The sequence below is a fragment of the Eleutherodactylus coqui genome, chromosome 6 (assembly GCF_035609145.1).
Source record: "Eleutherodactylus coqui strain aEleCoq1 chromosome 6, aEleCoq1.hap1, whole genome shotgun sequence".
NCBI classification, from domain to species: domain Eukaryota; kingdom Metazoa; phylum Chordata; class Amphibia; order Anura; family Eleutherodactylidae; genus Eleutherodactylus; species Eleutherodactylus coqui.
The window spans coordinates 29,934,613-29,948,009 of record NC_089842.1 but is presented as its reverse complement, the minus strand read 5'-3'; the positions used below and the strand labels follow the sequence as shown (position 1 = coordinate 29,948,009).

General features: G+C 43.8%; 1 protein-coding gene across 1 annotated transcript; it reads right to left on the bottom strand.

Annotated features, from left to right (window-relative positions):
- Positions 1-4,059: 4,059 nt before the first annotated feature.
- On the bottom strand, positions 4,060-12,986 carry LOC136572027 (phospholipase A2 inhibitor and Ly6/PLAUR domain-containing protein-like). The gene is made up of 5 exons (XM_066572645.1): positions 12,851-12,986; positions 10,718-10,831; positions 10,492-10,638; positions 5,929-6,078; positions 4,060-5,179 (listed from the first exon to the last, which is right to left on the bottom strand). Exons 1-5 carry the CDS (start codon positions 12,903-12,905, stop codon positions 5,040-5,042), a joined length of 606 nt encoding a protein of 201 aa, XP_066428742.1. The 5' UTR covers positions 12,906-12,986; the 3' UTR covers positions 4,060-5,039.
- Positions 12,987-13,397: the final 411 nt, after the last annotated feature.

The window sequence follows — 13,397 nt, the reverse complement described above, 5'->3', positions numbered from 1 at the left end:
TTGTAAATTTGTTTTAAATATATTAAATTTGACCTATAAGAATACGCTTCTCTCCACTGGGTTTCTGCTCCTTTGGACGTGAGGGGTGCCAGGAGATCGGGCACCCCCAAACAAGTAAGATCCTGATACACATTGATACAGCTTAACGGAGCGCTGAAGTATTTTTTCCTTGTTTTGACTGCATGTCCTAGCCCATGTGACCCATATATGAGATGTCACTGGGATGTACAAGTGATGTCACAGATCCGATACATGATCCTCTTCGTATGTGCTATAGATAAGGGGCGTAGCTAAAAGCTCATGGGCCCGGGTGCAAAAGTTTATCTTGTGCCCCCCCTACTGGGCTCCCTATTTGGGTGTAGAGGCCTTATGGGCCTCGGGCCTCCTAAGGCTCCTGGGCCCGGGTGCAACCGCATCCCCAGCATCCCTTATAGTTACGCTAGTGCTATAGACCTTTGTTGTTATAGTCCAGTGGCCACTACAGGAAAAGCTGCATATATATAACCATGTTTCTAGAGTGCCATGCATGAGTACGCTAGCAGCAGCTAATGATAATGCAAACTTGATAGATACAGATATTATCAGCAGCACAATAGAACAACGACTCCTGTGGTGGGACCCTCAATAATACACCAGCCACCTGGATCTGGACCTAATCCACAGTCAAATGAAGAAAAGAAATGTGGCAGCATTCATGGGTGTAGAAGTCACAAAGTTTCCTTTATTCTCCCATAAAAAAAAAAAAATATATATATATATATATATATATATACTGTATATTCCAGCGTATAAGGCGACGGGGCATATAAGACGACCCCCCAACTGTCACCTTATACGCCGGGAATACAGTGGAGCAAAAAAAATAAAATCATTACTCACCTTCCCCGGCGTTCTGCGGCGCTGCTGCAGGCTGTCGCTCCCTCCTGGTCCCCGGCAGAGCATTGCTTTTTGGACGCAGGGCCGTTAGCCAATTACAGCCATTCAATGACTTCATTGAATGGCTGTGATTGGCTAAAACACACGTGCCTTCAGCCAATTACAGCGATTCAATGATATCATTGAATGGCTGTGATTGGCTGACAGCGTGTGTTAGCCAATCACAGTATTAGCTTTCTGGAGGCGGGGATTTCAAGCCCTGCGTCCAGAAAGCAATGCTCTGCCGGGGACCAGGAGGGAGCGACAGCCTGCAGCAGCGCCGCAGAACACCGGGGGAGGTGAGTAATGATTTTTTTTTTTTTACACTTTCTTTTTTTTGTATTACCGGCGTATAGGACGACCCCCGACTTCAGAGCAGATTTTTCTGGGTTCAAAAGTCGTCTTATACGCCGGTATTTACGGTATATATATATATATATATATATATATATATATATATATATACAGGATATGTTTAGGTCCTTAATTGGACTTTTGTCAAGCAATGCAAACTTGCTATGTGACGCCAATCCCCATACACTACCTTGACGTGTATGTGCGTGCCAAGATAAAACGTGCTGCGATTTTATTTTTTGCATACATGTTTCACACGGCTAGTGTGAGTGGCACAATCAAAGTGTATGGAAGATTGCTCCTTCCTTTCAGTTTCATCTCATTGCTTCTAGTCTTTCCTTGTGCAGATGAGAATAGTGCTGATCCCCCTTCACTGTGACAGCCCTTCAGATATTTGTAGACAGCTATTCAGTCTCCTCTCAGCCTTCCTTTTTCAAGCTAAATATTGTCAGATACTTTAACCGTTCTTCATAGGACATGATTTTCAGACCGCTCACCATCTTGGTAACCCTTCTCGGAAATTGCTGCAGTTTGTAGTTTGTCTATGTCTTTTTTAAAGTGGGGTGCCCAGAACTACACAGTATTCCAGATGAGCTCTGACTAAGCAAGAGTAGAGGGGATAATTACCTCACGTGATCTAGACTCTATGCTCTATACATCCTAGAATTGTGTTTGCCTTTTTGACTGCTGCATCACATTGTAGACTCATGTTCAGTTTATGATCTATTAGTATCCCCAAGTCTTTTTCACATGTGCTGCTTAGCTCAATTCCTCCCATTCTGTATGTGCTTTTTTCATTTTTCTTGGTCAGATGTAAGACTTTGCTTTTCTCCTTGTTAAACACCATTCTGTTACTTGACGCCTATTGTTCAAGCTTTACTAGATCTTTTTGAATACACTCCCTCTCTTCCCTAGTGTTAGCTATGCCTCCTAGCTTTGTGTCATCGGCAAATTTGATTGAAGTGAGACTTACTGGCCTGTAGTTACCAGGCTCTCTTTTAGACCCCTTTTTGTAAATTAGAACCACATTGGCAATATGCCAATCCAGTGGTATAACCCCAGTCTCAATAGTGTCCATTAATATAAGAAATAACGGTATGTCACTTAGAACCCTTGGTGTATTCCATCTGGGCCCGGTGATTTATCAATTTTAATCCTCTTTTACTGGCTCTGCACTTCCTCCTGTGTTAGGTATGCAATATTTAGCAGGGGATTCATTTTATTCCCCTGCATCTCATGTGACATATGAGTGGGACAAGGGGAGCAATCTGTGTATTAGATGGAGAATCATAAAGAGCAGTATGTATAGGAGTGGAACATGGAGAGCAGTATATGCATGAGTAGGACAATGGAAGCAGTCTGTGTACTAGAGGGAGAACCATAAGGAGCAGTGTGTATATGTGTGGGACATGGGGAGCAGTCTGTGTACTAGCAGGAGAACCACAATGAGCAGTATCTATAAGGTGGGACTTGGGGAGTACTGTGTATATGAGTCGGACATGGTGAGCTGTGTATATACTAGAAGGAAGAACCATAAGGAGCAGTGTGTATATGTGTGGGACATGGGGAGCAGTCTGTGTACTAGAGAGAGAACCATAAGGGGCAGTGTGTATATACGTGTGACATGGTGAGAAGTATGTGTAAGAGTGGAACATGAGGAGCAGTGTATATATGAGTAGGACAGGCTGTGTACTGAAGGGAGAATCATAACGAGAAGTATGTATATAGGTGGGATATCGTGCTCACCCATGTGAATGTAGCCTGGGCCAGGGTTGATTTATGCATCTGTTTAATGTAAAGTGTGAAGTGCTGTGATGGAAATAAAACTGTCAGGTGCCAGATGTTAAAGAATTTTTGGTAGTTTAGTGGGTTCTCGAGAGTGGTGCCAATCATATTGAGTGGAGAAAATGGGGGTCCCAAGACATAGCTACTCCCCTATTTTCATATCATATAAACATATATCTGGACATACAGTAGTAGGATTTACCCATTAGTAGCTACCAATATGCCTATTTATGGCGGTTACTAAAAGGCTTTCCCCTGATGCATGTGCATTTTACAGTGTTGCATTAGCACTCCAGCACGGTGTCTAGTGACACCCGGGCTGCCGCTCTAAGGGCTCATGTCCACGGGCAAAAGAAGAATTAAAATCCGCAGCGGATTTTAACTCTTCTCCTGCCCACGGATCCGCACCCCATAGGGATGCATTGACCACCCGCGGGTAGATAAATATCCACGGATCGTCAATAAAAGTGATTTAAAAAAAAAATGGAGCATGAAAAAATCTGGACCATGCTCCATTTTCGTGCGGGTCTCCCACGGGGACGGCTCCCACGGGCTTCTATTGAAGCCTATGGAAGCCGTCCGGATCCGCGGGAGACCTAAAATAGGAATTTAAAAGAATTAACTCACCCGGAGCGGACTGGGAAGGTCTTCTCTTCCTCACGGCCGGATCTTTCTTGCTTCGGCTCGGCGGATGTGCCCGGCGCATGCGCGCAGCACGTCGGCGACGTGCCGCCGGCGTGACGAGTTCATCCGCCTGCCGAAAAAGAAGATCCGGCCGTGAGGAAGAGAAGACTTTCCGGCCCGCTGCGGGTGAGTTAATTCTTTTAAATTCCTATTTTCAGCGCTCATGTCCGCGGGGCAGGAGGGACCCGCTGCAGATTCTCCATGGAGAATCCAGAGCGGGCCTGATTTTCCCCGTGGACATGAGGCCTAATGGAGCTGACTACTCATTGTCCTGTCTCAGCTCTCCACTCCTCAGATATAAAGTCAGACAGAGAAGACACATTGCTTAGTGAGTATTTATTGACATGCGGATAATCACATCCTAGTGTAAAACTTAAATCATGAGAAATTTCCATTCTTCGCTGTCCATGGGTTGGCCAGACCGATGATCTGTAATTCACGGCTGCGGGATGCTACAGCTCCCAGTATGACAAGTATGCTAAGAGTTGTACTTCCCCAACAGAGCAATATATTCAGATGATTACTCAGAAAAGAGACCCATATATCAACTACAAAGCCAAGGCATAATCTAGATCCGAGGTGTCCAACCTTTTAGTGTCTCCGGGCCACATTGGAAAAAGAAGAGTTGTCTTGGGCCACAAATGAATACACAAACACTAACGATGCAGAGCATCACCTTTCATGTGACCCCCATCATCCTCCAAACAACTCCCATTGACCTCCACTGTGTTCTCAAACCCCCATCCTTCTCCAAATATCCACAGCCGCCACCAGGCTATATAGTTTCCAGACTGGAGTCAGTGCTTGCTTCTGCATGTAAGTCTGGACACAGGAACCTGTCTAAACTCATATGTCCTTTGTGGTCACTGGCCCATTTTTGAGACCAGGGAAGGGACACACAGTGTTGGCTGGCCAATATGAGACCACTGTATACCATGCTCCCCTTGATACTGGATAGAAGCAATCAGGACTCAGGAGGACAGGAAGGAGAATCGCTGGACCTAGAGAGACTGAGTCAGACAGTCAAAGAGCTGCAAGTGCCGCCCAGTGCCTCGTCATCTATATGAGCCTGTCTGTCAGCGTAAGCCTGCCACTGCCAGGTACCGCCTGCGGACTCACCCCCTCCAGATTCAGCCTGCAAGACCCCCCTTCCTCACCCGCATTCATAGGCATCCTGGACCTCATGTGGCCTACTGGCTGCAGGTTGGACACCCCTGATCTAGATGGAAGGCATTATACATTATACACTACATGATTAAACAGATGAGAGAGATCATTAGAATTGAAAGAAGATGATTGATTCATTCCTTTACAGGCTGTGTCTCGTTGCATTTCAATGCTACCCTACGTATTTCATTAATCCCGATGGCAACATTAAAGTTGCATACGCATGAAATAGGGTTAGAACAACCTCTCAAAGAATAGCTTCCCACCGACTCATCTGTAGACACAAAAACAATAGAACAGACATCATTGGGTGAAATCGTATGTCTATAGTCTAATTCTTGTATCAATCGGACCTGAAAGGTCGTGAAATGCCTACAGCAGCCGAACACACAAAACAGTCAAATATTTTTAGTTAAAGGGGTTGTCCCGCGGCAGCAAGTGGGTCTATACACTTCTGTATGGCCATATTAATGCACTTTGTAATGTACATTGTGCATTAATTATGAGCCATACAGAAGTTATCAAAAGATTTATACTTACCTGCTCCGTTGCTGGCGTCCTCGTCTCCATGGTGCCGACTAATTTTCGGCCTCTAATGGCCAAATTAGCCGCGCTTGCGCAGTCCGGGTCTTCTGCTGTCTTCAATGGGGCCGCTCGTGCAGAATGCCGTCTCCGTGTAGCTCCGCCCCGTCACATGCCGATTCCAGCCAATCAGGAGGCTGGAATCGGCAATGGACCGCACAGAAGCCCTGCAGTCCACAGAGAGACAGGATCCCGGCGGCCATCTTCAGCAGGTGAGTATGAAGACGCCGGACCGCCGGGATTCGGGTAAGTACTACCCGGTGTGTTTTTTTAACCCCTGCATCGGGGTTGTCTCGCGCCGAACGGGGGGGGGGGGGGGTTAAAAAAAACCTGTTTCGGCGAGGGACAACCCCTTTAAGACTTATATGTGAAGCTGCTTCATATTTTATTATACATGCAAGGGAGCAATAAAAACATTCGGGTAAATAAAGATCGTCTCACCAGGAATGCTCATTTCCCCCCGGTATTCAAAGCATGTGTTCTCGATCCCAGTGCATGATTTCCATTCAACAGGCGTACAGTCCTCAGTACTGCCCTTGCAGTAGGCAAATGGACATTTTAAGCCATTTTTTGTGTTATTTTCTGCAGGAGCTGGAGAAATAAATGCAGTTATAGCTACACTTCATATTTCAACTGAGTTATGGCCCATTGTCAAGAAGACACACCAGTGTCGGTCATCGTTACTTCTATCGCTCGGTTTTTCAACAAGGAACAAAAACTTTTCAACAACTTGCCACAGCAAATGTTTTTCTTTTTTAATATTAGGTTATGCTACCTTTTACGAAAATAGACACCCTTTGTGTTGTCTGACAGTAATATTGCCCCTTAGTGACCACCTTAGGGTAATAGTGCCTCTTAGTGACCTCTCACAGTAATAGTGCTTCTCATAGACCCCTCAGAATACTAGTGCTCTTCAATGATGCCCTCTATACTAGTTTCACATAGTGACCCCTTCACAGTAATAGTGCCCCTCAGTAACCCCTTCACAGTACTAGTGTTCTCTAGTGACTTTCTCATAGCAGCAGTGCCCCACAGAGATCCTATTATGATAAAAGTACCCTTCAGTGATCCCTCACAGTACTAGTGTCCCTCAGTGTCCCTCAGTGTCCCCCTAATAGTATTAGTGCCTCTCAGTGACCCATCAGAGTTCTAGTGCCCCTCAATGACGCCCTCACATTATTAGTTTCCCTCAGTGACCCATCACAGTAATAGTACCTTTCAGTGATCCCAAACAGTAATAGTGCCCTTCAGTGACACACCTAAAGTAATAGTGCTTCTCTGAGACCCCTCACAGAAATAGTGCTCCTCAGTGACCCCATAAGAGTTATATTGTCTTTCAATGACCTGTCACAGAAACACTGTGATCCCTCTGGCCCCTCACAGAGAAGTACCCCTCATTGATGCCTCCGCAGTAATAGTGTCCATCTGAGACCCCCTCACAGATCGTGTCCTTCAGTGACCCATTTACACTAATAGTGCTCCTCAGTGACCTCCTCACAGTAATATTCCCCCTCAGAGACCCCCCCCCTTAAAGTAATAGTGCCTTACTGTGACCTTTTCGCAGTAAAATTGCCCCTCAGTAACCCTGTCACATTAATAGTATATCTCTAAATAATAGTCAGATAACAGCTCTACACAGTGATAGTGATTACAGTGCAATTACCTCCAGTGATCACAGGTAATGTCTTCTCTGATTGGCGTTGTCCAGTTTACTACTTTATGTAGGCCGGGGCCATCATAAATACTTTGTCTACCCATGACTTGTCTCTGCACAATTTTTCCATCCTACCTTTATGCAAAGTGAACCTCATGGTAAACCCCCATAGTACTAGTTTCCACTCTGTATCCCCACAAAGTAATAATATCCCCTCCGCAACCCTAAATATTAATAGGCCTTCTATGGCCCCAATAAGTTTTAGTTCCCCTTCTGTGGTCCTACTTAACTTTAATGCTCCATCTGTGGCCCCACTATGCTTTAGTGTCCCCGTTGTGGTCCCAGCAAGTTATTGTTATTGGTAAAGAGAGCAGTCTGAGGTTTTTTTTCCTGATCTCACTTTACTTAGTGATCTGGTTTAAGGTCTGGATTGCTTTTGGCATCTTTTCTGGGATCTGAATTAATTGTGCAGTCTGGACTCCTAATTTATTTAGAGGTCTTGGGCTTGAATTATTTTTTATATCAGATCAGATGTTATGATCATGTGGGCAACTAAGCACGGGGCCCACACGATCATGACCAAAGAATACACGCGGGTTTCAGACACCTGGCCTTTAACTACAGAGAGGATGACATGGCCCTACCTAAGTGGGGACATTGCCCCAATAAAGGGCAGCCCAGCGGTCCTCGGATCTGGGCCCTAGATACTCCTAGGAACCACGCACTAGAACAGGACATATACACATGCCACATGACAGGGACAAGTGGACAAAACAAGAAGACACACAGAGCCAGAAAACACAGCATACAGCAGCCAAGATGCAACCACTAATAGCAGATAGTAAAGCTGAATATAAATACGAGGTATTAGTTGACATTTTGATCAAAACATGGAAGCTAGCGAGCCACTTCACAGCTCCTGGCTATACCGCTAGTCCCTACACTAACTAGGAGTCCAGCGGCACTGGACACAGTTCACACTGCAAGCTGCAACAGCACAGATAACAGGACAAGTCACACAGCAAGCTGCAACAGCACAGAGAACAGGACCGAAATCACACAGCAAGCTGTACAGGACAGACAACAGGACACAAATCACACAGCAAGCTGAAGTAACATGACTGCTCACCCTGAATAACAGACAAATACAGGAGCTGGGTTTATATGTGCCGAAGACTAAAGGAGATTGGCTGCTGCAGAATACTACACCCAGCCAGCTCTATTAACCCCAACCTCAGGAGGTGTTCTCCTGGAACCCTGTAGTACAACAGATCACTGCAGCACACCCTGAAATCTGAGGTCTGAATTAATTTTATGATTTGATTTGGGGCCCATCATTTTGTAGTTACCCCATTGTTTTCATCTGCATCCATGTCCTTAATGCACAGAGTGCATGGCTAAGAGAGCACCTGGGGTTCCAGCTGGCACAAAATGGGTAGTAGCAGCAGGATGGCGGTAATAAAGGATGGAGAGTTTGTGTTACTATAGAAGGTGGGGATGTAAGGGGACAAAGGTATCTCAACAACGAACTCTGCAATCATCGGGAAAAGTCATCATGGTGATCTATTCCAGATGGAGAAGAAAAGGAAAGAAAATTACTCCAAACAGAGAAGATGTTACCTGTGATCACTGGATGTAAATAGTATTGTATTCTGTGTCTGATTAGTTCAGAACTTCGACCAGTCTAACGTAGCCATAATATGCACACATTTTAGCCTCCATATTACCTGACATGCTACAGACCTCAAGTAGGGAATGGCACTGCTGCATTAGAAGATGGGTGTTAGGAAACAGAGAGAATAATGTGCTGTTCTACCTTGTACGTATTATGAAATCTTTATAAACATCATACTTTCATGTTATTTAGACATGATATGGGGATATTATGTAGACTCTATTTGGCAGTATTATTGGTATACTATAGCTTATAACTCTGCATCACTTGCATATTGAAAGTATTTTAAGCATTATACAGCATCCGACCCTTACTGATCATACAGTAGCTGTACACTCTATAACAACAATTTGGTGACCAAGAAGGTGAGTGAGGAAACTTATAAGGCCATCCATGCTCATCACTCCTTAATTAGAGCACCAAGAAGGTGAGTGAAGAGACTTAAAAGGCCTGAAAAGTGCCTTATATAGTGGAAGAATAATGTTCTCGTCCCTCACCCCCATATCTCTTTTAATGTACCCCAAGACTTTATTTACCTTCACAGCAGCTGACTGGCATTGGTTGCACCAGTTAAGTCTGCAGTCAACTTGTGCCCCCAGGTCTTTTGCCATATCACTTTTTCCTAGCAGTACCCCATTTAGTGTATATTGGTGGCATCCATTTCTCCTGCCCATGTGCATAACCTTACATTTATCAACATTGAACTTCATTTGCCATTTTTCTACGCAACCCCCAGCTTATCTAGGTCCATTTGGAGCCATATACATTGTCCTCCGTTGCATTAATTATATTGTATAATTTTGTATCATCTGCAAATATTGATATTTTACTGTGCAGTCCCTCTATCAGGTCATTGATAAATATATTGAACAGAATGGGGCCTAATATTGTCCCCTGTGGCACCCCACTAGCAACGGAGGCCCAATCAGAGTACGGACCATTTATTACTACCCTCTGCTTTCTATCTCTGAACCAATTCTTTACCCAGATATACACCTTTTCACCCAGACCGAACTGTCTCATTTTATATATTATCCTATTATGCGGTTTAAAATACACATTTCAGGCTGTATATTGTCAATTAAATTGCTTAAAACTCTGAAACAAGTAAGAGGGGACTATACCTCTGCTGCCCCACCTATTGGATGGCAGCAGTTCTGCAAATCAATGTCCGACCTTTTATACAGGTCCTTGGCACAATGATTGATAATTGAAAATCATGTCAGAATTCATGCACAGACAGCTGTTTCAGGATTTTTGCCCCTCATCAATGTGCAGTAGGATTCTGGCTTGGCAAGTGAGAGGTCTATGATGTGAATCAGGAGGGATAACATCACTCCTTAAGGAGAGCACCTAGAAGGTGAATGAGGAGACTTATAAGACCATCCATAAACACCTTTTCCTTTGTCTGGAGTTGATGAAGGGGCTCAATAAATTAACTGCTGCATATTCTAGATAACCTTAATCTGGCCTGATTACAAGATCAGTGCACTAATGCATATCTGGCCATGTAATATATGGACAGCAGGCTTGGCTAGAGCAAGAGCTGTTCACTAACTAATAGAAGGAGCCTCCAAATGGGAGAACCCTTATGATTTACATATTCCCTAATAAGTCATAGATTTTAGTCATCGGTCCATTTTTCCACTATTATTATTACTATTGTGACACTTACTTTGAAATTCGTCATTGTTGCATAGATCTCCATTGCAGCACTTTATCAAACCCATGAATTTCAATTGTTTCCCCGTTACCATGCCCTGCTTGCCACACATAGTTTCATTGGCACAGCCTTTGTACATTGAGTGGAAAATATGTTTATCTACAAAAGAGAAAATAATCATCAAAACTAGAATGGAAATAGGGACATTTGTGAAAAGGAAGACTTGAGTTGCGCTCACCATCCTGAAAATATTGGGAGACGGTCATACATCGACTTCCAATGCATTCAGTTTCAATCGGATTACATGTTTTGGAGTTGGCGGTCATACACTCATAACATCTGTGAGAAAAAGCTGGAAAATAAAGAGGACAATCTAGTGATCTTATATAGGGACAATCAGAAAGGAGCCTGCAAGACTCGGACATTGGTCATTGGTCAACAAGACTTGGACATTGGTCATTGGTCAACAAGACTCGGACATTGGTCATTGGTCAACAAGACTTGGACATTGGTCATTGGTCAACAAGACTCGGACATTGGTCATTGGTCAACAAGACTCGGATATTGGTCATTGGTCAACAAGACTCGGACATTGGTCATTACCAACGAGACTCGGACATTGGTCATTGACAACGAGACTCGGACATTGGTCATTGGTCAACAAGACTCGGACATCGGTCATTGTCAACGAGACCCGTATGTTTGTTATTACCAACATCAACAAAGACTTGGATTCTTGATTCATAAAGGTCTTTTTTCGTGATAACTGCATCTTTTTTGGTTTGCTAATTCTAGTATTATTATTATGAGGATATGATTCAACCACCACTTGTATTTTAAGGGCATTAACCCTTTGCAATCAAATTTTGGATTCAGCTTTTCCTAGGGGGCTTTCTCTTTCTGACATTATACAATGACACTGTCTGCTGGCTAGAGCCAGTACTGCAGTATGTGACATGTCAGAGTGGCCCCTGATAACAGAGTGGCCAGTCATATACAGTAAGAATACCCTGCCGGTTGTCCTCTGACATCGGAGCTGTACAGCCTTTAATCAGAATGTCTTCAGACGTCAGACAGTACATTGGAAAGGGTTAACCTTCCACAACTATCACTAAAATTGTAAAGATTAGCTACATAAACTGAACACTGGACATGGAAAGGTAGGTTCGCATAAAATCACCAATGGACATGGAAGAAATGAGTCCACAGTTACGGCTGTTGATCATGGTTGACAGTGTCCCCTATCTTTCCCTGTCATTGGTCATGGCCAGTGCCGTATATCTTGTGTTCTCTGCATCAGTTTCCTGGTCTCCATAGGGTGGATGCATGCAGCCAGCTTGCCTCCTAAAGAGACAGCACATGCGCCCAACCTTACCAGTGCCAGACAATTCAGACAAGTCTCTGGCTATTTTACATACCCTCTGCTATTGACAGTAGCATTTAGTCCAGTTTGGTATTCAAAGCTGTGCACTTGTTCTGACTGACTCCTGGCATGACCTATGCGTGTTCTACCCAGCTTTACCATCTTCTCCTTTCGTAAACTGCCACAATATTGAGACTACTTCTGCAGTAACAGTCTGGGGGTCCCTGCGGCAAATAACAGATTGGTAGGGTTAAAGGGTGAATGCAAGGGAACCCCAGCTGCTGACCCTGGAAGAGATCAGCCGCAAAACCAAACTGATTTGTGGCACAGCAGATTCACATCTGCTGTTTTGACATTCACATAAACCCATCACCAGATATTGAAGAGATGAGTCCATGTAAACCTACCACTGGATGTGGAAGAGGGTGTTCCACATAAGACTACCACTGGATGTGGAAGTGGGTGTTCCACGTAAGACTACCACTGGATGTGGAAGAGGGTGTTCAACAGAAGACTACCACTGGATGTGGAAGAGGGTGTTCCACAGAAGACTACCACTGGATGTGGAAGAGGGTGTTCTACAGAAGACTACCACTGGATGTGGAAGAGGGTGTTCCACAGAAGACTACCACTGGATGTGGAAGAGCGTGTTCCACATAAGACTACCACTGGACAGGGAAGAATATATACATAATAGAATATATACACAAATAACAGCCATTGCCTTACTGGGGGTCTCAATCACAAATTTTTGGAAAGTTATATGAATGTTCTGCTTTCAATCAATATAGAACCTTGAAATATCTGGTGAGGGTCACAGAATTTGCTCACTTCTATTGCATTAATATGGGAATGTGGCTTCTTGAGGATAGAATACATTAATGTAAAGCTATAAAACACATATATATATATATATATATATATATATATATATAAGACTTTTACTCCCCTTGTTATCATTATGTAGGATCTCAAGAAATCAGCATAAATGGTCATCGGTAAACTCACCTGAGCCCAGCAAAGCACAGAAGACGATGAGGCCGGTAGCAGAGAAGGAAGTCATCTTGACTGCTGATCTGCGCAGGTGAGATGATTCTTCGGGTAGGATGATTACTTGGTGGTCTGAGGCTCATATATATATATACCATTCTCAGTTGGATAGGATATAGGATGATGAAACCTGTTAATTGTGTACCATATCCTGTGGCACTGGGAAAGGCAGATGACATGTAGCAAACAGATAAATCATACTCTCTACTTGTCAAATAGTCGTGGATAGTTTTACCCTTTGGCATTATAATCCTATTTATAAAATCCATAGAGCATCTACTGTAAATAAGAATCTTTATGTATCTGATGTCAACATATTTTGCAGCACATGCAATCCCCATGGAACATGAATAGCTAAAATCAGACATTACAAACCAGTAAACAATAGGGGTGAGGGTCCTGCTCACAAGAGCTTACAATCTATAAGGAAAAAGGGGTGACAGAAGAGCTAACAGTCTATGAAGAAGTACAGGTCAGCATCCTGCTCACAAGAGCATACAATCTA